General features: G+C 30.4%; 3 protein-coding genes and 1 pseudogene across 3 annotated transcripts; 2 read left to right on the forward strand and 2 right to left on the reverse strand.

Moving 5' to 3' along the window:
- The first annotated feature begins 103 nt into the window (after positions 1-103).
- On the forward strand, positions 104-8,191 carry LOC145751509 (cell division cycle 5-like protein). The gene is made up of 16 exons (XM_082567681.1): positions 104-186; positions 342-437; positions 776-945; positions 1,266-1,499; positions 1,749-1,967; positions 2,605-2,722; positions 3,058-3,219; positions 3,655-3,815; positions 4,083-4,224; positions 4,741-4,905; positions 5,049-5,227; positions 5,645-5,697; positions 6,119-6,306; positions 6,435-6,587; positions 6,696-6,845; positions 7,184-8,191. The coding sequence occupies exons 1-16, from the start codon at positions 142-144 to the stop codon at positions 7,274-7,276; spliced, it is 2,328 nt and encodes a 775-aa protein (XP_082423807.1). The 5' UTR covers positions 104-141; the 3' UTR covers positions 7,277-8,191.
- On the reverse strand, positions 7,280-11,951 carry LOC145750805 (uncharacterized). Its single transcript, XM_082566882.1, has 11 exons — positions 11,894-11,951; positions 11,635-11,731; positions 11,424-11,572; positions 11,066-11,201; positions 10,850-11,012; positions 9,071-9,219; positions 8,499-8,682; positions 8,054-8,164; positions 7,955-7,978; positions 7,598-7,799; positions 7,280-7,380 (listed from the first exon to the last, which is right to left on the reverse strand). The coding sequence occupies exons 1-11, from the start codon at positions 11,949-11,951 to the stop codon at positions 7,280-7,282; spliced, it is 1,374 nt and encodes a 457-aa protein (XP_082423008.1).
- A 3,446-nt stretch (positions 11,952-15,397) lies between these two features.
- On the forward strand, positions 15,398-16,114 carry LOC145750807 (uncharacterized; annotated as a pseudogene).
- Positions 16,115-16,547: 433 nt separating this feature from the next.
- On the reverse strand, positions 16,548-24,596 carry LOC145750808 (uncharacterized). Its single transcript, XM_082566883.1, has 23 exons — positions 24,587-24,596; positions 24,430-24,504; positions 24,285-24,368; positions 23,565-23,747; positions 23,340-23,499; positions 23,014-23,159; positions 22,814-22,950; positions 22,440-22,550; positions 22,265-22,315; positions 22,072-22,188; positions 21,755-21,947; positions 21,443-21,543; positions 21,142-21,324; positions 20,731-20,922; positions 20,439-20,552; positions 20,110-20,308; positions 19,751-19,975; positions 17,850-17,957; positions 17,414-17,570; positions 17,219-17,326; positions 16,881-17,016; positions 16,656-16,755; positions 16,548-16,585 (listed from the first exon to the last, which is right to left on the reverse strand). Exons 1-23 carry the CDS (start codon positions 24,594-24,596, stop codon positions 16,548-16,550), a joined length of 2,928 nt encoding a protein of 975 aa, XP_082423009.1.
- Positions 24,597-24,969: the final 373 nt, after the last annotated feature.

Below are 24,969 nucleotides of genomic sequence, written 5' to 3' on the forward strand. Positions count from 1 at the left end.
TATTATTAGAATTTTTACATAATTGTCACTAAAACGTTCAATGATTTACAATAAAAAGCTTATTATTGGTCAATAACATTATTTTATTATGATACCCAGATATTTGTAATTTCTTACTATTTTTTGCAAGTGAAAAAAAAAATGCCCAGAATTACAATCAAGGGAGGTGTGTGGAGAAACACAGAGGTTAGATTTTTAATTTTTTTTAAATTGTGTTTTTAAAACCTAAATTGAAAAAAACTTTAATTTTGATAAATATTCAATTTTTCTGTTGTGAAAAAGTGTGCAACTTTCCTATTATAACACTATAATTAAAATAATACAAAATTGTATTATATTAGGATGAGATTTTAAAAGCGGCTGTGATGAAATATGGATTAAATCAGTGGTCTCGAATTGCTTCGTTGTTACATAGAAAGTCTGCTAAACAATGCAAGGTTTGTATTTGTTAATTTATATTAGTTAACTGCCTCTCCATGAGCTGTATTTGTTGTAGTCACAACTTGCAAAAACTATTTGCCTATCTTAATTTATCTGCTCACCTAACTAAAACGTGTTTTTTTAATGCCTGTTAGTTGGACATACATAAGTATACAGAGAGAGAAAGAGAGAGATATTGTTTAAATGCTAAATGAATTTATTAGAAAAATATTAATTCTCCAATTCATTTTTGCTATGTAAGGTTGTTACTTGACAAATCCATAAGTCATCATACAAGTATAAAATAACAACACCATGTAATTTTACCTATTTATAAAAAGATTTAATTTTTTAGGCACGATGGTATGAGTGGTTGGATCCGAGCATCAAGAAAACAGAGTGGTCGAGAGATGAAGAGGAAAAACTTCTTCATTTAGCTAAGCTAATGCCCACTCAATGGAGGACAATCGCTCCCATTGTAGGAAGAACTGCATCTCAATGCTTGGAACATTATGAATATCTTTTGTAAGTAGCTTTTATGTTTCATGTTAACTTTTTGCAGGCGGTATTGGCCATGCAATTATTTTTTTTATTGTATATATTACCTTTTTTTTTTAAATTAGTTTAAAACGAAGTCTAAATGCTATTTTGTGAATATTTTTTTAAATAATATTTTGACATCAGTTTTTAAGGTAAACAATGAAAAAGGTAAAAAAATATACCTGGAAAATGTATTTAAATCTCAATATGTAGTGACCTACTGTTATAAATTTAAAGCAACTTTTTTGTGTGCTGCCGGTATTTATTTGTTGTTGCTAAATTTAAATAACTGAAATTTTAAACAGGGATAAAGCTGCTCACAACGAGGAAGATGAAGATGGTTTGGGAGCAGATGATCCTCGTAAGTTGAAACCTGGAGAAATTGATCCTGCTCCAGAGACTAAACCGGCTCGCCCGGATCCAGTGGACATGGATGAAGATGAACATGAGATGTTGAGTGAAGCGAGAGCAAGATTAGCAAATACTCAGGGTAAAAAAGCAAAAAGGAAAGCAAGGGAAAAGCAACTGGAGGAAGCAAGGTAAGTTTTTGTTATTTTAAAAACTATTCTTGGCATTGGAAAGTAACATTTTAATGACTAATTTTTGTAAAGTTGCATTGACTTGCTGCATTGTATAATTTTTCTTTTATTTGTAATTTTTTGTTTATTAGGAAAATTAATGTAAAATATTTGCTATTTAATTTTTTTTTGTTTAGGTAAGATAATAATCTTAATTAAATCAAAGAGAATTGTTCATAATCATATACATAAAATAAATTGTTTTGACAGACGCCTGGCATCTTTACAAAAACGAAGAGAATTAAAAGCAGCAGGAATTGCTGTAAGGAAGAAGCGCCAACGTCGTGGAAGGATTGATTATAATGCTGAGATTCCGTTTGAGAAAAAACCTGCGTTAGGTTTTCATGATATTTCAAAAGAAATGTTCGATCCTGCGGACAGAAACTTTAACAAGTTAAGACAAGATCATTTAGAAAAAGAGCCACCAAGGTTTTTTATTTTTTTTTATTTTTTCTTATTTTTCTTATTTTTTATTTTGTTTTTTGCGCATTGATAAAAGTAAATAATAAATACGAAATATATACAATTAATATTACAACAATGCGACGGGAAAAAATGACAAAATCAATTTAATGATTTAAAACATGCCAAAAGTGATAATGTTTATGCAAAGATTTTATAGTATATTATGGCATGGTCACTAAACATGTTTTACTCTTGCAATTAATCAAGTTCTTGTTGTTTGAAATCTATTTAAACAATTTTTAACTCACTGGTGCTTTACTGATTGCTTTAAACCAAACATCAGTAGACAAAAGAGTTTTTTTCTTTTTGGCAACATGAGCACAGGAAATTATAATATCTTAAAAAAGTTATTGTTATTACAGATTTTAATATTTAATATTTGTTATAGGCACTTCAATATTTTGCATTTGAGTATTAATGAAATACAGTCATATTTCCATTACCACAGGCATAAACCATTATTAATAAATCAATTTTGAACAATTTTTTTGACCTTGCTATTTTTTTAATAAATCTTTTAAAATAAAGTGATTTATTGAAGTTCTAATATAAAAATTAATTATTGGTATTTTGATTTTTATAATAATTTGAGTTTGTTTAGGCTTAAAGAGGAACGTGAAAAAAGAAAAGACAAACAAAAATTAAAAGATAAAGTTCTTCCAGTTATGACAAGTGAACCAGTTAAAAAAAGATCTAAACTGGTTTTGCCCTCACCACAGGTAAACTTAAATTTATATAAAATTAAACTAGTATCATATTACCAAAAACCAAGTCACGGAATAAACATTTGAATAAAAATGCTTGAAAACCCCATTTTACCAACATTGAGACATTTTCTAATTGCATCTCTTTTCATTAAAAAAATGATAACAAAAAAATAAATAGTTTAAATATTAACTTGAAATTTTTACAAAATATACACATTGTAAAAAAACAAAATTTATAAGTAAATTAGTTTTATTATTAATTTGTTTATTAAAATAAGCTATTGGAAGACTTTAAACCAGAAATTTATTCTTAACAGTTATTTTAAACTGTAATATAATTTATTTAGATATCAGATATTGAGTTGGAAGAGGTTGTTAAAGTTGGTCAAGCTGCAAAGTTGGCCATAGAAGAAAGTGGAGATATAGCTTCTGATACATTGTTGTCTGACTACAGTGTCACCCCCAACCCTGATCAAATGCGAACAGCTCGAACTCCAATGCCTAATTCTGTAAGATATTATTTTTTTTCGCTTATGGAAAACAAAAATGGGCATTACACATTTATTGAGTATTTTTTTATTCTTCTATGTTGGGAGGCTGATTTATAGAGTAATATAGGTTACTCCAACCCAGTCTCAAGTAGACTTTTGCAGTTTGAAAATTATTGATTATGATTGCCTGATAATCAATCTGCTGATTGGTTTTTACTCAGCAGAAGTTAATAGCAAATCAAAGCATTACTGCATAGAAACAGTGGGAATTAAACTTAAGTTTTTATGTAGTAAAGTCAAATGCTCTAACCACTGCGCAATGTGGCGGTGTTTTGATTTGTTAGAAATTTTTTACCAGAAATAAATTATATGGAGAAGCAGATGAGTTCCTTTTTACTAAAATTCTTTTAAAATGTTTTAAAATCGAATTCTAAGTAGGATTTTATATGATAGGATATGGTAATGAAGGAAGCATTGAATATAATGGCTTTGACAAACGTGGACACTCCACTCAAAGGTGGAATAAATGCTCCAGTTGAAACAGATTTTACAGGAATAACACCACAGAGGCCTGATATTAAAACACCTAACATGGTTATTGCAACGCCATTCCGGTAATATATAAGCTTGAACAAAACATTTTTTATCAGTACCAAAAACGATTAAATAAAAAAGTTTTATTTTAATTCATATAGAATTCAAATTTAAATTTTTTAAAAATAAAAAATAATCTGCTATTAAGTAAATATTTGTGGCAATGTGGCATATATTGGTTGTTAGTTTTAACTTTTTTACAACAATTAAAATGCAACTTATAGAACGAGTAATCAACTAGTTAAAAAAACTTTTTAAAATTGAGATATTTTTTAAAAATATTTTAGAACTCCATCAGAAGCAGGCAAAGGAATGACAATAATGACCCCGGGTATAACCCCACGAGATATCTCTTCCACTCCAGGTTACACTTCGATCAGAGATAAACTTAACATAAATCGGGAAGACATGACTCCTTTTAATCCAAAGGTGAGAATCTTTTAGTAACATTAGGTTATTTAAAAGAAAAACAATTTAGTTTTAGTTTTAAGAAAAACAATTTAGTTTTTGGGTTTTATTTGGTTTTGGATAACTGTAGCATAACATTGTTAACACAATTTAATGTTTAAAGACTAATTAGCTAATAAACATTAAAAATCATTGGGTCGAAAAGGTTATAGTTAACCAGTAACTACACAAAAATACTTTTTTCAGTTGTTCTAGTCAATATCTAATATTGCGGAAATTCCCAACTAATATTTTTGTGCAATAATATACCTGCGCACTACAAGTTACAGTTTTATTTATTCTGTAGCCCATAATTTGGACATGCATATACATAAAATTATGTATGTTTCACTAAACTTCATGAATTTAAATAAATTTTTTATTCTTGCAATTCTTACCATTGCTACGTGTTTATTTAAAAACACAGGTAGTGCTATTTTTAAATAGTAGTTAAGCTCTGAAAATTTTTAATTAATAACAAAAATTTTCCTAAACTAGGAGGAAAAATTGAATTTAAGATCAAGTCTTGCATCTCTTCCAAACCCGAAGAACGATTTTGAAATTGTTCTTCCGGAAGATGAGGAGCAGAATGAAATTGGTGAAAATGGGCAACAACAGAAAATGGATGTGGAAGATCAAGCTGATGTTGAACTCCGCAAACAAGTCAGTTTATATAATCTAATTATAAAATAATTTATTTAAGAAATTATTATTTTCTTACTTTATTAATTTTTTGGTGATGTTTTAGTGTTATTTTTTTTCTTCAACCAAAAGGGTAAATTAAATTTTTTTTTTTTACTTTTTAGGCTATCATAAATGCAGAAGAAGAGGAAAGGTTGTCACGACGACATACAGCTGTGAGAAACGATCTTCCCAGGCCTAGTCTTATTAATGAGTCCACTCTTCGCTCAACTTCTTCCACTCAACTTGACGAACTTCAGTTTGCCGAGGAAATTATTAAGAGAGAGATGGTCACAATGTTAAGGTAACACTACTTTTATTTTACAAACCAGGGTTAAGCAAACTTTTAGTTTTGTTCGGCCACAATGCAAACTTAATAAGATTCGAAAAGTGACATTACTAACATGCAATAACAATGTCTGTCATCAAGTTTTCTTATTAATGCAATGATTTCTATTTCCTTTTTGTGTATATATGCAATATAGTTAAAAGACCACGTCAAAAAACAAGTTTATTAAAGCCAGTGACACAATGTTCTATTGTGGGCCGGATAAATATTTAAACATATTGGGGTATCATAGATCACAATGAACTAGCTGGCCGACTGCATTTGTTCCCCCTCTATCCTAACCCAACTTAAAAATGGGTCACATGATGTTATTTTTTTTTCCAAATTTTAATGGTAATAAAAAAACAATTTCAAACTTTGTTTTTTTGATAGATATGATGCCTTAAACAATCCATCTGATAATCAACTTCCAGGAAAAGGAAAAAGCAAGTTAACATTAATAATACGAATTAATTAATATTTATTCCTGAATTTTTAATTAAAGCCTTTTTTAAATTTATATTAAAATATTTAATTTATTATGATGACGGATTAAAACCTAATACAAATATTAAGTCAAGCCAACCTGACCCATAGATAATACTACTTTGTTCTACTGCTTTTATTATAAAAAGCCAAACCTATATAAACCATTTTTATTGTTCTATCACTAAACACCATTTTACTGAATAGAGAGTTGACTAAAAATGCCATTTTACTGACCATTAAAACCTTTCTTAAAACCTTTTCTTACCGTATCTCTCCTCTGGAAAATACCCTTTAATTTCAGGGAAATGTTTATCCCTTCACCAGTGTTTTAGTAATATGACGAATACCAGATTAAAATTTTTGTATTTTGTTTAAAAGAAGCTGCTAATTCATCGACCCACGTTCAATATTTAAACACTTATCAGTATGTTGAAATTACTCCCAGTGAGCTACAAAATGCTGAAAAGCTACTTCAGGAGGAGATGGGTGTTGTAAAAAGTGGAATGGGACACGGAAATTTTTCAATGGATGTTTACTCAAAAGTCTGGAGAGATTGTTATAGTCAGGTTAACAAATTGTTTTTTGTTTTTTTTGATAAGTTACTTCTTAAAAGTATAAGTTTTTTTGGCCTTTTTCATATATTATATAACAAATATTTATTTTGAACCAACTAGAATTAGTGTTTTGAGTATAGGTTCTTTATGTTCCGAGTGAAAATCGCTATACGCGAGCTAACAGAGCAAATAAGAAAGACAGAATTGAATCATTAGAGAAACAACTTGAATCGAATCGAAATATTATGATCAAAGAAGCACGAAAGGCAGCTAAACTTGAGAAAAAACTCAAGGTATAGAGTTATTTTTAAAAATTAAAAAAATATATTTTGACATATGAAGGAATTGTTATTTTCCATATACACCCCTATAGCAAAAACCGTCAATTTTGTTGTGTTAAGGTATTAACAAACGGCTATCAAGTAAGAAATGGAAGCATGATGAAACAATTAAATGAGATATACGAAAAAGTTGACACTTCGTCAGTTGAACTTCATACATTTCAAGAATTACTGAGATCCGAGCAAGGCGCAATACCAAAGCGACTCGATGTAAGTAAATAGGCGGCGTGGGATTCACCACGTGGGGTTCTGAGGTCCTGAGCTATATCTTCACCGCTTTCAAGCTGTTAAGCTTTTAAATAGGGCGCTTTAAGCAATATAAACTTATGCCAAGTGAAAATCAATTAGCAGTTTAATTAACATGCAATTATATTGTATAATAACTGCTAAAGTCAACTTAAGACTGGGTTTTGGTAACTTATATTACTTCATGTTTTGCTCCTGAAGTCAACTTTTCCACATCAGGGGTACATAAAGGGGTTTTTAAAGGGAAAAAGGGGATTTTTTTAAAGGTTTTAAATTGTAAGTTTGATATATTCTCAAAATAGGAAATGCAACGTGAATACGATGTCCAAGTTGCCCGCGAGAAGGAGCTGCAGCAACAATATGCAGAAATGATTGGCCAAATTGAATCTCTCTGAACCTTATTTACTAGTGACGCCACCCATGACGTCAATCATAGCCGATAAAGTTACGCAATTTTTCATGCTCGTAACAACAACGTTATTGTTATTGCTTGACGGGCCTGTAAAATATACCATTTTTTTAATTCCTATTTGTTAAGGCATGTTTAGGTTAAGCTGGACTTTTTTCAATCTATTTTTAAAGCTTGGTTCGTGTAGATATATTTGTTAAACTTATCACAGACTATTTGCTATTTTAACTGATGGTAAGTAAACACAGCTTTAGCGTTAAATCGGATATGCTTTTTTTAAGCTTATGACGGAGTCTTTACGGCTTACCTTTCAGTAATGTTACTGCATTCACAACAGTTTCTTTAAAACCATCTTGGATTTTTGCTTGTCCAACTAGCAAACATACCCAATCATATTCTTTATTTTTCACGTTGTCTGCGATTATTTCGTTCTCTTTCACACCCTTGTACGTTCCTCGAAGCAATATTTCGTGGATTCGAGATGGCGCTAGAGTGGAGAATATTTCAAACTACATGGTTTTGAAATTGAATTAAAATGTTATATTGTAGTTTAAACTGTTTTCGCATGCTTTTAAAAATGCAGCGTAAGTTTTTTTATATACGCTATCTAACGTTTAACTAAAATTTTTGTGTGGCCTTTTAATTTGAATTATAAAACTCGTACCTTCCGTAGTTCAACAATGAGGACCTGTAGAGTAAACAAAAATTAATTTAAAATTTAATTAAAATGTAGATATTTTTTAATAATTCAAAATTAAATTACTTCGAGTAAAATTGTGATGTTTTGTTGCTTTTCCACCTTGCTTTTGTGATTGTACATGGTTACATTCTTCATTACGTGATTGTTAAAATCTTTGAAATGTTTCGGATCGTTCTGTAGTTAAAAAGGGAGAATTAAACTTAAAATATCGGAAATCTGATATAGTTTAAAACAACTATATGTTTAACATAATAAGATTAAGGGGACTGTACAGTGCAAATGTATCTTTAAAGTTTTGCAGTCATGCTGCAGGTTTTTTAAGGTTTTTAGTTTATATTGCGTTAAAATCAATAGTCTGTGAATAAGGACAAATCCATTGGGTGACTTTGTAAAACCATCTTTGTGGCGTAATAGAAAATTTGCGTCAAGGTTTAGTATGGAATATTCGTCTTATTATAGCAGGCCCATTTTTTATGTTTTTCTATTTATTCTATCGATTGTTAATTACCGAAAAAATAGCAATGTGTTGTATAAAGTCCGGATCTAAAAACAAAACAAATGAAGGTTCGTTTGCTTCCAAAGTAAATCTTGAAGGTTTATGCACAAGTGCTTCTGCTTCGCATATAACAAACGGGTATTTGTTTGCTTGTAAGTTGCATACTAGTAAGTCTTTTTCATCTTTAACCATTAAACTGTGACAAATATTTAGAAATAGGTAAAATTAAGTTGCTGTGATTTACTTATATTTTGTACAACTATATTGTTTTTAGGTAAGGGGCAAGGCTTGTTCACATGACAGGGTAACGTTGCATTGCGTCTTGTAAGTTTGCAAGTTCTAGGGATTTCTTTTTAAATTTTGATAAAAAATATTTATTGAAAGTGTACCGCTTACGAAAACTTTTGCTCCAGCCACAAAATTTTACGAAATCTTACGTAACTTTCGCAAAATTTCGTACGTGTCACGCTGTTGATTTTAAATGGTTACGCAATCTTGCATTACGTTGCGTACGCCGTGTGAACAGGCCTTTAGTCTAAAATATGTCTTAAGATTTGTTCTGCATATTAAAGAGTCTGTCTTACCTGCCTTTACACAAAATCCAAAATCCACAAATTTTTTCGTTTTTTGCTACCAAGGTTGCTCCTTTGGGTAATAACCAAATTGATTCCGGTTTCAACTCGTCAACTAAATTGGTTAGATTCTCCTTGTTCCAATTTGAAAAAATTAAAGTCTGCAATAGATTATTTTGGGGACGGTAGAAAATAATAAAAAGAATTAATTAGAACAGATTTAAATTAAGGTTTTTGGTTGATCTCATGATTTTTAAACGGATTTAAAAAAAACAATTTTAGTTTAAAGTAATGGAATAAAAAATTTATATTACCGCTACTAACATAATCTTTGCTTGCCCAAACGGGAACGCCGAATCTATTGGAAAGAAATTGTTTGAACAGATTTAAATGAAAAAAAAAACAAATGAAACGGAAATAAATGGAACGGAAACAAATGGATCGGAAACAAATGGATCGGAAACAAATGGAAAGGAAAAAAATGGAACGGAATTAAATGGAACGGAAACTTATGGGGCAGAAATTGTTGGAACGGATTTATGTAAAACGGATTTATATTGGATAAGGAAACTGTTGGAATAAGTTTATATAAAACGAAAACAAATGGAACAAATTGAAAAAAAAGAAACTGTAGGAATAATTTCAAATAACACTGAAACTGTTGGAAAGAATAGAATGGAAGCTGTTGAAAAGGATAGAACGGAAACTGTTGAAAAGGATAGAACAAAAGCTTTTGGGACGGAAACTGTTGGAAAGTATTAAACAGAAACTGTTGGAAATGATGGAACAGAAACTGTTAGAAAGAATAGAACGAAAGCTATTGGGACGGAAACTGTTGGAAAGGATAAAACAAAAACTGTTGGAAAGTATTAAAAGGAAACTGTTGGAAATGATGGAACAGAAACTGTTGAAAAGGATAGAACGAAAGCCATTGGGACGGAAACTGTTGGAAAGGATTACAGTTTCCGTCCCAATAGCTTTCGTTGTATCCTTTTCAACAGTTTCTGTTCCATCATTTCCAACAATTTTTGTTCCATCATTTCCAACAGTTTCTGTTTAATACTTTTCAGCAGTTACCGTCCCAATAATTTTGTTCTATTCTTTCCAACAGTTTCCGTCCCAATGGCTTTCGTTCTATGCGTTCCAATAGTTTCTGTTCCATCATTTCCAACAGCTTTCGTTTAATACTTTTCAACAGTTTCCGTTCCAACAGTTTTTCATCTATCCTTTTCTAACAGCTTCCGTTCTGCTTATGTTTTATCCTTTCCAACAGTTCCCGTTTCGTTTTCTTCCGCCAAAAAATTATCCTTCAAAAAAATCCGCTTTATTAAAATCCGTTCCATTAATTTCCGTTCTATTTGTTTCCTTTCCATTTGTTTCCTTTTCATTTGTTTCCGTTCCATTTTTTTCCGTTCCAGTTTTTTCGTTCCATTTGTTTCTTTTCCATTTGTTTTCTGTCCATTTTTTTCCTTTCCATTTGTTTCTTTTTCATTTTTTTCCTTCCATTTGTTTCCGTTCCATTTGTTTCTTTCCAACAGTTTCTAGCGCCCCGCCCTAACCATATAAATAGAACTATTATAATATAAGCAATAGCAGTGATTGTGGTAATGTGTTATATTCATTTTAAACTGTTTTTTAGTTTGCATTTTCCCTTTTTGTTTTTGTATTTGCGTTTACTTTATTAAAATTACAGTTAATTCCTTTCTATTGATTTTTTATAGATTCTGGGTAGAAAAAAAAAATTGGATATATAAATATTAAAACATTTGTTTTAATATAATTTAAACTTACATTTTCCAGAACTCGGGTAATGTTTTTTTTGTAATCTTTTTTTCCAATTTCAGTCGTGGTATCTAAACAGAATTTTCGTAATTCGGGTAACCACGTGACTGGCTTAATTTCTTTTTTTGTGACGTCATCAAATACATCGATGCTGAACTTCATCAGCTTGGACCTAATTTTAATTTTTTTTTTGTCAGATATAATTAAAATTTTAAATTGACTTACCCCCTGCAACAAACTATAGAGTCCTGGTACCCTGGTTTTAGCAGCGATGACGTCACACCAAATATGTCACCTTTTCTCAGTATGGCTATTTCAATGTCGCCGATTTCAGTTTCGTGTTTAATTTTACAAGTACCTTCTGCGTTATTAAAAAATTAAAAATTTACAGCATCTATTGTTTTAGTTAATTGCCACAGCACAGGCTACATTTTGTTTGTTGTGATAATTTACTTCCGCTCCACAAACAGCATTTTTTCTTTTGAAGGTCAATGAACTGGGTATATATTGCCCACTTAGCTTTGTTATTATTATTATTATATATATATATATCAATCATTACTTAAGCATAGTTTTAAGCTACCTGTTATTACATATACGTTTGCGTTTTTCTTTTCTTTTTCTAATACAGTTTTACTTTCTGTATAAGCTAATGTTTGAAGAACTGATGGAACTATCTTTTCTTTTAGAAGTCGGTCCATGGGCTCATATTTTAGCCATCTCTTTAGGCAACTAATATATTTTAAATTAAAATACTTACTTCAAGCATTAAAGTTGTTTAAAAATTTTTAAACCTTTGTATAAATTTTAGTTCGGATGGTGCACTATGTTGTTTATCTTTTTGTCGCTTTTTTAACTTGTAATTACGTTTTCTAGCACGTTTGTTTTGAACTTAAATAAAATAAATTATATTAGAATTATTAATATTTACAGGTATGGCTATGGGTTTAATGTTTTGCTGGTAAACTAGATAGGTAACTAATAAGGTTGGTAAAAATAACATGTCAAAATTAAAATATATATCTTTTTACCCAAGTTAATATTTAGCCTTACCGGGTGCGATTTTTCCTTGTATTTCATTTCCCAACAATTTAGCTGGCTTCGAGCCCATTTTTTGCCCTTTTCTATTTACTGTTTAATAAACACTTATGCTAAAAAAATAAACTATTTTATTTAGCAAATATACTTAAGTCTTAAATTATCTGTGATGTCACTGTGGTAAAATTAATAAAGACGCTTATGTTTTAAGTATGTTGGAAACTCTGATTTTGTTGTTTGACAACACTGTTAATTGGCTTTCTGGGAACGGAAAATGAAGGAACGGAAAATAAAGGAACCGGAAAATGAAGGAAAGCAAAAAAGGAGAGGGCGGAATCTTAAATACTAAAACGCGGAAATACCGTTGACTGTTTATTTAGGATTACTGTCATTTAATCGAAAACTGATAAGCGATAATGAATTAATTTTTAGTACCCCAGCATACCCTAACTCTCTTTTATAAAATGCCCGTTAATTTCTAAAATAATATTGACTTAAATACAAATAAATAGTCTACGGAATTTCCGCGTTTTATTTTTTTAAGATTCCGCTTCTCTTTTTTTCACTTTCCTTAAATTTCCGTTCCTTCATTTTCCGGTTCCTTCATTTTCCATTCCTTCATTTTCCGGTTCCTTCATTTTCCGTTCCTTCAATTTCCGTTCCTTCATTTTCCATTCCCTCAAATTCCGCGTCCCCGGCTATCTTTAGGCTTGTTTAATTGTGGTTTTTCATTATCTACTCTGTTTCTTTATGACTGTATTAAGTTAAATAAAGCCTAAGTTTACTAATTATACAATATTGCTGCAAAAACTGAAAATTTAACTTTCAATGAAGAAAAGTTCATCATAGGTAAAAAGGAAATTAAACTACTTAGTTAACAATTACCATGTCACTCACTAACAGAGTAATAAAGCCCGATTCTGAGCGCTTGCGACCTTTAATTAAATTACCTGTTCCTTGATTAAAGTTAGAACTACAGCGGGTCATAGGAATGTTTGCTAACTAAGCCAAATGGATTAAAGGATTTTCCGAAAAGATACGTCCCTTGACCAACAGTTGTCATTTTTCTCTCTGTATTAAAGCTGTTTCGGCTTTTGAACAATTCCGAAAGAAATTATTGTCCGCTTGCCTTTCTTGTATCCGAGAAGATTTACCATTTTGCGTAGAATGCGATGCTTCTGACCATACAATAGCTGTAACACTATGTCAAGAAGGTCGCCCTGTGCCCTTCCTTTCATGAACTTTTTCTGTCAGTGAAAAACGCTACCCCATTGTTGAAAAAGAAACTGCAGCAATTATGGAACCAGTTCAGCGTTGGTTGCACTATTTGTATGGTCATCAGTTCCAGCTAATTACAGATCAGCGTGCAATTTCTTTTATGTTTGATCCTACAAAGAAAGGTAAAATTATAAATGCTAACCTTTAATTATGGAGAGCTGAACTTGGTGCCTTTAATTATCGTATAATTCATCGTCCAGGATAAGAAAACATAGTGCCTGACATGCTTTCAAGAGGGTTGCCAGAAGCTTCGGCCGTGAGAAGCTTCGGCCAGAAGGTTCGGCCTGCAAAAAATACGCGGGGGTCGGTGACGAATGTGCCGCGTAAAATGTCAGCTTAAGACCATATTTTACCGATATTCAAAATAAAATTTCACAAAAAGTATAATACATAAAAAAAATTTAATAAGTTGTTACGATAAATATATATGTTAGTTTTTAGAATATTTATTTTTTTTTAAATTGTTGTCTTAAAAATGTCTTTTTAAAACGGATTAAAGATGGGCGCTTATGGCCAGCAAAATTTACTTTCGGCCTGGATAATTTTTCATTTAACTGCGGGAAGTCCACGACTTAAAGCCCGCGTTTGATGTCAACGTAACACCGTATTTATCGAAATTCAAAATAAAATTTGACAAAAAGTATAATACATAAAAACATTTTAATTGGCTGTTACGTTAATGACATACGTTAGTTTTAAGAATATTTTTTTTTAAGATTTATGTTTCAAAAACTAATTTTAAAACGGATTAAAGACAAGTGCTTTAGGCCTTCAAAATTTTACGACGAATCGCTCTCGGCCTGCGAAATTTTTCATTAAACTGTGGGGAGTCTGCAACGTAAAGCCCACGTATACCTTTAACGCAAGACCATATTTTACCAATATTCAAAATGAATTTGACAAAAAGTAAAATAGTTAAAAAAGTTTTAACCTGTTGTTAAGATAAATATATATGTTAATTGTTGGAATATTTATTTTTTTTAATTTTTTTTCTCGAAAACGTAATTTTAAAACGTATTAAAAACGAACGCTTTTGAGGTAAAAACTTCGTGCTAGAACACATCACATTGATTTTAAACTTATATTATCAATATTTAAAACGAAATTACGAATAAGTTTAATTATAATTTTTCAATCCTACTGAAATAAAACCCATTTTCTAAAAAATTAAAAAACCATAACAAACACATAAGCATAAAATTTTAGGAAAAAATAAATTGCTTTAAAACAACTATTTAAAAGATAAACATCATTTTTTTACGCTTTTGTACTCAATCTACTATATAAAAAAATCCAAGTTTATTTAATATACAGCCCAAGATTTATAAAAAATAAATATTCCAAAAATTAACATATATATTTATCTTAACAACAGGTCAAAACTTTTTTAACTATTTTACTTTTTGTCAAATTTTATTTTGAATATTGGTAAAATATGGTCTTGCGTTAAAGGTATACGTGGGCTTTACGTTGCAGACTCCACGCAGTTTTATGAAAAATTTCGCAGGCCGAGAGCGATTCGTCGTAAAATTTTGAATTTCGATAAATACGGTGTTACGTTGACATCAAACGCGGGCTTTACGTCGTGGACTTCCCGCAGTTAGATGAAAAATTATGCAGGCCGTAAGTAAATTTTGCAGGGCATGAGCGCCCGTCTTTAATCCGTTTTAAAAAGACATTTTTAAGACAACAATTTAAAAAAAAAATATTCTAAAAACTAACATATATATTTATCGTAACAACTTATTAAAATTTGTTTATGTATTATACTATTTGTGAAATTTTATTTTGAATATCGGTAAAATATGGTCTTAAGCTGACATTTTACGCGGCAATTTCGTCACCGACCCCCGCGTTTTTTGCAGGCCGAAGCTTCTGGTCCCCCCAAGAGTACCTGATACCTTATCTAGAATTTGTGGAAATCTAGGAGCAGAATTAAACATCCAAGAGTTGCATGCTCAGCTAGGTCATCCTGGAATAACTCGTCTCTATCATTTTATAAAGTCAAGAAACCATCCTTTCTCAATTGATAATACTCGACAAGTTTGTTAAAATTGTTAAATCTGTGCTGAAATCAAGCCGCGATTTTACAAAAAGAGTGAAGAAAAATTAGTCAAAGAAACACGTCCCTGGGAAAGATTAAGTGTAGATTTTAAAGGACCTGTTAGAGGTTCCTATTCTTATATTCTTGTTATTGTAGATGAATGGAGCCGTTTTTCATTTACCTTTCCTTGTAAAGATATGTCTGCAAAAACTGTTATTAATTGTCTTTCCACTCTTTTTGCTCTTTTCGGCCTACCTTACTATATACACAGTGATAGGGGCTCAGCATTTCTGTCTAAAGAAATTAAAGAATACTTAAGCTCCAGGGGAATTTGTACCAGCAAAACAACTCCTTACCATTGTACTGGCAATTCTTAATGTGAGAGATATAATCAAACTATCTGGAGCACAGTTAAACTTATACTTAAGGAAAAGGGGTTGCCAGATGAAGGGTGGGTGACTTGCCAGAGGCTCTTCATTCTGTTGGGTCTCTTTTATGCACATCTACTAACTGCACACCAAATGAACAATTTTTCATGTTTGATAGACGCTCTATGCTTGGAAAATCTCTTCCTAGCTGGCCAGTACAGCCTAACAGTGTTTTCTTGAGAAAGTTTGTGAAATAAAAATGACCCATTGTGTGAAGAAGTTGAGCTGTTGGATGTAAATACCAGTTTTGCCCATGTTAAGTTTCCTGATGGCCGCGAGTCAACGGTTTTTATTGGGGATCTTGCCCCTTGTCCTCCTCCTGCTTTGGAAAATGTTAAGTTTTACAAATCTGTCAGTTCAAATAATACTGATATTGCTCAAGTTCCAGTCAAGAATGAGAATAATATTGACAAAGATAGCAACCTTACCAATATAGATCTCATTAAGCCAGCTGAGAAGTTGGTGGAAGTACGCAGATCTTCTTGACAATCTAGACCACCTGATCGGTTTGGAGATTTGAGCACCTGATCATCAGAGACAATCTCATTACATGTTTCTAAACTGTTTATTCTTTGTTTGTTTTTATTACTTAACCTTTTACTGTAACCTTAACCATGTTTTCTTGAGTTAGGGTGAATGTGGTAAAATTAATAAAGACTATTATGTTTTAAGTATTTTGGATACTCTGATTTTGTTGTTTGACAACACTGTGAATTGGCTTTCTTTTGGCTTGTTTAATTGTTGTTTCTTTCATTATCTACTCTGTTTCTTTATGACTGTATCAAGTTAAATAAAGCCTAAGTTTACTAAAAAATGTCTATTTAATGACCACCACAGTCACAATTCAGTATTATGGTGTTTTAGGTAAACAAAATAAAATTTAAAACAATGCGACCAATAAAAAAAATCCTCTTGGTTGTCAGTATTGTAAAAGCTGATATTTTTGTGCCCATAACCCTAGATAAAATAACAAAACAGACAATAACATATCTGTTTTTGTTTTATTTTATTTAATGATATCTGTCACTTAAAACAATATGAATATCGTCGCCAACCATTTTCTTAACAAAAGCCCTCGGACGTCGTGTTCTTTTATCCACATGATGTTGTACAAGCTGTGATGTTTTCTGTGACCGTAAAAATGTTTACATAAATTGAATTAATAAGTAGTTTTTTTTTTCTAAACTATAGTGTATTTAAATTCAATATAGTATTCATAAAGTGTGTATAGGAACATTATGTTAAACCTTACTTCATCATTTTCCATTCGTTTGGTTTTGCTTTGCCTCATAAAGCGACATATTTCAAATACTGCCACCAAACTTGCTATAACTAATCCACAAGCAAGCACACAGAACACCCCAGCAAAATTCTCAAGAGTTAACTCACTATAAAAAGCAGATTAACAAACAGAATCATCAATTGAAACTTGGGTTAAATTAGTAACCAAAATTCATTCAAAATTTGATCATTTTTATGCCTTTGATCGACGAGGAAAATACCTTTTCTGGTCTAGTTTTTGTTATATTTTTTTAAAAGCTTTGCGTTTTTAAGTAAAGCAAGAACAATTTTTATCCCATTGAAAATTACCTTGAGTGACTTCGTCTACCACTGTGGTCCATCTGGCACATACCAACACTCGACCACCATCTATGTTTTAGTCGACTGATTTCACCGCTATCTTGTAACTCAAGAATGCTAAAGGGAACATTAACATCAATATTTTTTATTGTTGGTTTTGCATTTTTACATCACAAAATAATATTTGTAAGAACGTCATTTTACCCCATTGACATTGCATCCCGTATTTCATTACCCTGTGCCACACCAATTCCGTATCCCTTATCATAGATCGAATCAGATACAGTAGAATACATGCAGTCTGGGTCGGTTAGTATTAAATATTCAATAACTGCCACGTCCCACATAAAAGCATAATTTTCTAATAATAGTAATACTTTTGTTAAAATATTTTCTTGAAGTTAACTATAAAATATACTTTTCTTAAATATTTGTTATTTAATTAAAAAAAATTAAGTAGCGTTAAAATATACTTTAATTTCTTATCTAGCCGTCTTTCTACCATGACTTATAGCCGTAAATTTTTGAATTTTAGATAACAAGGGATTCTGCTGAAGTGCATTTTTGTTATGCAAAATCACATATAAATTAATCAAAAAAAAGTAAGGTTAAAATGTGTTTAGCATTTTGATTTTTTTACCGCGTTTGACTTTAGCAAATCCTTGTTTAGGATCACTCACTGAGTTTGAACCATTTACTACTTTCCACAAGTTGGACCACATCGATTCGGCGTCTTTGCTGTTTTTACCTTAAGATATCGAAACGATGTGTGATATTCATTCAGCAAATTAGCAAACCAATTTATATAAAAGACAACTATAGTGAATTAAGCTATGCAACACTTTCCATGTTCCCTTTAGGGGTTAAGTATATTTTTATCAATGAAGGGTGTTGTATTTTGACGTCTTTGAGCTATACGTAAACGCCTGGCTTAAGAACGAATATTGTGGTTTTAGTGCTACTCAAACCAGAAACTCTTTTGACAGTATCTTGAATAGTCAATAGAAATGTTTGTTTTTTGGTCGGCGTTAAAGGGGAACTCAACAGAAAAATAAGGCCAGCTAATATATTTTTTTGAACTGTACTGAGTTTAAAACTGTAATTAAAAATATTTTTGTGTCTGTTATAAGTCTGGTTCAATGTTTTGAACTTCGACGGCAGACCCTTTATGACGTTACCGGGTTGTACGCGAATTTGTTAGCTATACGTTATGATGCGGTGATAAACTGTTTTATAGTCGTACGAGTTTTCTAGATAAGTTAAACCATTATAAAAACGTTTATAAACTTCCTAAAGGATAGTTCTACATTGCACTAGTGTTTTTGTTCGTTTAGATGCAGCAAAAAGTTGTTTATGCCAATTACAAACTTGTTCTATTGTCAGACTGCTGAACGCAAACTGTGTGATATCTGCGTTTAGCTGTTAAAAGAAATAAGTTTATGCCACTGTGTGTTTGTATGTATAAACTATGATGAAACAGGCCAAATTATTTGTTGATTTTCACTAAATTCGCTTATCATAAGTAATGCAATATTATGTATATTTCTATTGAGACAAACCACATTAAATAAAGGTTTTTCTTTTTAAAAAAAATGTTCTTGTATAAATGCATGTTTAAAATTTAAAATTTCGTTGCAACTTAGACTCTCTTTTTCACTTGTTTTTAAATAATTTTACACGAACAGATGCTCAGTTTCTTGTAAAACAACACTACTCCCATCACTGCTATTAGTAATTCCAGCCTCCCAAACCGGTTTAAATGCAAAGGATTGTAATTGTCCAACAGGAACAATTTAAGTCTTTAACATCATTTTGGTTTTCAGCAATAGACATAACTATGGTTTACAGAATATCTTAAAAGGCTAATAACAATTCTTCTAAAGGTTTAAGTTTTTAATAAAAAGCGTTTGCATTTTTGCGACTTCATTTTTTTGCCTTTTATACAATAATACCAATTTTTAAGCGTTTAGTTACAGAATAAAAATTACCACATATTATAGCGTTGTTTTACTAACATCATTTTTTGTATTGCTACATGATAAGTCGAGTTAGTCTGGCATGGCGATGAGTCTATTTGTTTAATCTAAAACAGTTAAATGTTAACTCTTGCAACATACCTAAAAACTTTATTTATGCTTATCTAAACGAATAAAAACACTTGTGCAATGTAAAACTATTCTTGGGGAAGCTTATAAACGTTTTTATAATAGTTTAACTTTTATATAAAACTTGTGCGACTTTGAAACAGCTTATGGCCGCATCATAACGTATAGCTAACAAACTCGCGTACAACCCGGTGACGTCATAAAGGGTTCGCAGTCGAAGTTCAAAACAACAAATCAGGCTTATTATAAGCTCGAAAATATTTTTAATTAGAGTTTAAACTCAGTACAGTTTAAAAAAACATATTAGCTGGCCTTATTTTTTTGTTGAGTTCCCCTTTAAATAAAACAAGATTGTTTTTTTGTAAGCAAAAAATTAAACTTAACTTGTAGTTACAAAATTCTTTGAGAAAATATTTCTCCAAAGCTGTCACTTTACCTTTGGTTTTAAGAAAATCAAATATGCTGGTGTCAAGAGCAGTTCCAAATGTTATCTCATTTTGTTTGGATAAATCTCTAAACGAACTGATATGATTTTCCAACCTTGTTACAGTCAGATGAGCTGCTAAATTGGCAGTGTACGATGAAATGATGATAAGAATAAAAAACCACCAAACCCCGGTCACTATTTGAGAAGACAGCGTCACCAAATTCATATCCGTACCTTTTTGATCAAAAATTTATTTTACCTAATTTATTTTATAATATTTTGCAAAAAAATATATATTAAATATGTATTACGTACGAAAATCCGCTGCATTTGTATGTTACGAAGGTACAATTACATGTTTAGATTACCTTGCTGTACTAAAGAGCTGTAAACAAACCAAAATGTTCCGTGTAGGGATGTATCATGATATGGAGGACCTGGCATACGTTTGGGCGAAACTCGGTTTAAGACGTATAACAAAATTGAAACCAAAAATAATCCAGCTATTATTGAGTACCAAACCGTATTGTCAAATGGGTTCAAGAAGGCAAAAAGGTTGTTTACACTCTTGAAAACATAGTATTTTTAAAAATAAATATTATTTTTTAAAATAAATACTATGTGTTTATTCAAGTGTTTAGTTTTTTATTTTAACTTCTATTATCGTGGTATTTTTTTGCCAAAAATTAAAAAATACCTTTGGTTTTTTCATGAGAATTCCAACAGCGTAGTCCATGTATCTCTTTGTAAAATCCAGTACCATTTCTCGCTGTGGAGTTATTGTCATTGCTGCTATAGCAATATCTGCTTTCTATTATTAATAAGTGAGCAGGGATACATTTAAATTTTAAAGCAGTTAAAAAAAGTGTAATCTTAACTAAGACAAGGTTAAAATTGTTAAATAGTTAACCGTGAGCCTAGAAGTGTCAAAAATACAATTTTAATTAAAAGAAGGGGCGATGCAACTTCTATTAATCAATTAAGATCACCTTGGAAACAACATCTCCAACCAATCCATTCCATTTTCCATTTCTAACCGTCCCGTATTTTTTATCTTTCACTTGATATATTTCATATTGAAATCCAATAAGTTCAGAGAGCATGTTAAGTAGATCAATCGAGAACCCGGAGAAAGTTTGTTGGCCGTTCGATCCGTTACGTACAAACACAAATGGTTCATCCTTAATAATGTTTTGGCAAAAGGGTAGAAAAATAAAATGCTGTATGCGCTTTCAACCACTGATGTAGGTTAACAAATATTGAATAATTTACAAGTTTAATTTTAATTATGTAATCTACTTTTATGCCTCAAAAATAAAGAGATTAATAACATCATCTTTTTTTGCTTTGAAGCAAATAACTAGCTATTTGGGTAACATAATAATTGTTTATTTATTTACCTCGACTGTAACAACTCGAAACGTCTTATTCTTGAATCGATTTCCATAGTGAGAACGGGCAGATATAGAAAAGGCAGGTTGAGAAAGTTTACTTTTAACAGTGGTACGTGAATTAATTCTTATATTTTGGTAACTTTTCTTTTCTTTGCATGTTGGATTTTGATCCAAATCTTGGCATATCACCTTTAAATGAAATTAACACGAAAACTTGGTTTATATAAAGCAGAATGAATATAATATTATACTTAAATGCAACATCAAAAACATTTAAAAAATTCATTCCAAGATAATATGTATATACCTTGCCAGTAGCATCAATATTGCAAAATTGTAAGTCATCTGTCGTGTTAGCTATTTCAGTTGAAATATCATTTACATAATACGGGTATTTATTTTCTGTTTCTGTAAATTACATATTAAACGATTAGGCCTACCAATTGTGTATAGACAATTATTTAATTTTTAATTTGTCTAACTATTTAACAACTGAAATAGCAACATGTAACTTTTTTACAGACCCTAAAAGAACGATCAGCAAAAATTATAAAAATATCCATACAGGCTTAAGTCGCTAGTGGTTTAAATTACATGGTCAAAATAAGTTACATGTTACCTTGTTCAGGTGATCCCATGTGCTTTCTTATCAAGTTGGGTATGTTAAAACCATTATCGTTTTTCGAATATTTGCTTATGTTTTCAACACAACTTTTTGACGTAACTGATAAATAGTTACTTTGGTTTTGTTGTATATCTTGGATAACCAAAGATAATAGACCAAATCGACTGTTCAACTTTTTAATAATATTCTGTTAAAACATTGTAAATAAACGTTATTTTGTAGTAAAACTAATTGCTATAGTTATTTTATTATAACTTAAAGGTTAAAACAATTGTTTTGAATAATTACATTAAAAATATAAAATTTTATACGGTTTTTCGTTCGTAGTTTTCCAAAACTGGTGAAAATTCATGTTTTTTCGATTTTGTAATTACAGTAACACCATCTCGGAACAAAAGACTTTGCACAAAATAATAATTCATCCAGTCCTTTTTTAAAGGTATATCAGTTAATTTGCACAAAAGGTGAGTTTTATAAAGTATGATTAATTATGTATATACTTACCATATCAACAATGTAATATTGGACGTAGAAACTAAAGGGAAGGTCTGGTATCTGCAAAGTTTTTTTGTAAATGTTTTAGTTAATAAACTTTTTAAAAAAGATATCTTAACAAATATAGGTTAATTTGTAAAAAAACTTTTTGCAAGAAAAAATTTCAAGAAAATATATCTTTTACCACTTTTAGTACAAAATTTCCCACAGTTGCTTCGCTTGTGAATAAGAGAAAGGCAATTTGTCCAGAATTTTCATGGTCAGCATCTCCATTCAGTGACTCCCAAACGTCTTCCTGTCAAATAAGTTATTTAACAAACTTACTCAGTCAAAAAACACAAAGGAACTTCCACCTAATTGCTAATTAATAAGTAATTACCCCCAAATGGATTTTCTATATTTATATATAATGAGCATAGTTTACGATATTAATATATCTCCACAAGGGGGGCTGGCTATTAGTATTGCTAATATATCATATTATGGAGAAGGTATTGGTTAGTTTTATAACAAAATTATACATTTTATAACAAAATAATAACATTATTTAGTCTTTACCATAGCATTGTTAATAAGAGAAGAAGTAAAAGAAAGATTCTCTTGAATGGAATTTGAACGGGCGTTCAGCTTTTGTACAATTACCTGATGCATTCGATTTTCTAATTGGTCGATAAATATACTAATCTGACTAACATCTGCAGAACAATAATATCATTTATATTTTCACATTCGTTATTTAAATTAGGATTTTGGTTTACCTATGGAGTCGTCATAGATTAAAATCATTTTACGCCAACCACAACTTTGAAATTGCTTTCCTAGCGTTTTGTAAGTTTCCCCAAAATATTTCTTAGTTTTTACAGAGAATCCCATTTTATTCAAACCAATTTTTGATTGTGTACACCTACAGATACAGTTTACAGCAAAGGAGGTAATATAGATTTAAAACTTAAGGAATAAGTTAAATTAGTATCGATTACATAGAAAACTAGTACTTAGGTTATCGCTTGCGTTGTACAATACTTCTTTACACACTTAAAATAAAATCTTTATAACTCAATATATCTTGTACACGCGGACTTACTCTTTATCTTGGCATAGTTTTTTACACAACGTTTTGGGATGGATTGAAATTTCGAAAACTGGTAGTTTAAGCGCGGTAGATAAAAACAAAAGGTTGCTTGAGCACGCACAGCGGTTTATCACAATTAAGATGTCTGGTCTGTATTGAAGGGATTGGCACACTGTCATATAAAAAATTATTATCTTTACAATATAGATCAATTTAATAAAAATAAAGATAAATTACCTTTATTCATGACGTCATTTTCACTATTAAGATCGACAATTTTCGTTTTTTCAATCGCCTGAAATTGTTTTGCTTTACGCTCACGGTTGGAATTACTAAACAGGTGACTTATTTTATTATCCCACACTTCCCGTACAGATTGTCGAATTAAAATAGGATCAATATGTACATCAGACAAAAAACCTACAATATAAATCAGCAATATATAATTTGTTTCCATTTTTATCAATATTTAACTGCGTTGTGGCTTAAAATAAAACAATTTTGATCTTTTTTATTTTTAAACGTAAATATTTGTGTAATTTTTTAATTACACTGTTCAAATGTCAGCAACATCATATAAGTTAGAAATTGAAACGTTTTTCATAGTTTAAGTTTTAAAGTATAGAAACTTTACCAAAATTTTAGTTAATGTAATTTTTTTAAACAATTAAATGTAAAAACAGTTGCACCTTTTTAAAGTACAACTTGTGTTAAAATTAGGCAATTGATATAAATATCTAATTTACTGCATAGACTGCATTTTATATGGTTACAAAAATGTTTTAAATTGCAAAGACCTCTTTAATTTAGTTTAAAAGTCAAATAGAAAAATTTTATGTAAAAAATATATATCTTTCAATAAAACATAGGTTTTAAATTTTAAGTAAAAATATGGCGATATCCTTTTTCACTAAGTAAAAATATGGCGATATCATTTTTCACTTTAAAACAACTCACCTAGGATTAAATTTCCATTTGTTAAGGAAGTAAAAACTATCAAACACAATAAGCAAGGACAACTGCCTAACATTTTAATATGAACTGAAAAAAATCAAAAAATTAACATGGTATTTAACCCAAAAATATATTTCTAAAATTTTACCAATAAAGTCAGGTAGTTGTTTAAAAAGTGCTGGATCTTTAATACAGCTTAATGTTTGTATTGCCTGTATTAAACCTAAACAAAATTAAAATAAGACAGAAAACTTGATGTTATCTAAAAACAAGTTTAATATTTGTTTAACTAAACTTAGACTTACTACATCTCATGTTTTACACTTCAGTAAAAATCAAATACCAAGTAAAAACTTTACTATAGTCTTTTATTTTGATGCACGTTTGTAATTGTCTTACCGAGTTATATAAAAGTACGACTGTTTTTCCGTTGCAGTAAAAAACTAACGGTAACTACTTGTGTGAAATGCGCATGAAATGTGAAGTGTTATAAAAATCTATGCAATTAAATGACTTTTTAAAAAAAATCGATATTCAATGAATTAATTATTTAATCGATTGAAGTAAAATCGATTTACTTTCTCTGTGTTTGGAACTCTTGTATTTAAAAGATGCCTTTAACGCTAACGCTTAAAGTATGGGATAGAATAAGGTTTGGTTTAAAATAAGGTTATATTAAATGTAATTG

This window comes from Corella eumyota, chromosome 4 (assembly GCF_963082875.1).
Source record: "Corella eumyota chromosome 4, kaCorEumy4.1, whole genome shotgun sequence".
Lineage (NCBI taxonomy): Eukaryota > Metazoa > Chordata > Ascidiacea > Phlebobranchia > Corellidae > Corella > Corella eumyota.

Excerpts from the sequence above, each read along its gene's own strand:
- LOC145751509 (XM_082567681.1), top strand. The coding sequence starts at position 142 with ATGCCCAGAATTACAATCAAGGGAGGTGTGTGGAGAAACACAGAG. Across the intron at positions 2,723-3,057 it reads TGGTTTTGCCCTCACCACAG|ATATCAGATATTGAGTTGGA; the intron begins GTAAACTTAAAT and ends TAATTTATTTAG. Across the intron at positions 3,816-4,082 it reads GTTATTGCAACGCCATTCCG|AACTCCATCAGAAGCAGGCA; the intron begins GTAATATATAAG and ends AAAATATTTTAG.
- LOC145750808 (XM_082566883.1), bottom strand. Across the intron at positions 23,160-23,339 it reads AAACTATGCCAAGATAAAGA|GTGTACACAATCAAAAATTG; the intron begins GTAAGTCCGCGT and ends CTGTATCTGTAG. Across the intron at positions 20,923-21,141 it reads TTCGAGTTGTTACAGTCGAG|GATGAACCATTTGTGTTTGT; the intron begins GTAAATAAATAA and ends AACATTATTAAG.
- LOC145750805 (XM_082566882.1), bottom strand. The coding sequence starts at position 11,951 with ATGGGCTCGAAGCCAGCTAAATTGTTGGGAAATGAAATACAAGGAAAA. Across the intron at positions 11,732-11,893 it reads ACAAGGAAAAATCGCACCCG|TTCAAAACAAACGTGCTAGA; the intron begins GTAAGGCTAAAT and ends ATTTTATTTAAG. Across the intron at positions 11,573-11,634 it reads GAACTAAAATTTATACAAAG|TTGCCTAAAGAGATGGCTAA; the intron begins GTTTAAAAATTT and ends AAAATATATTAG.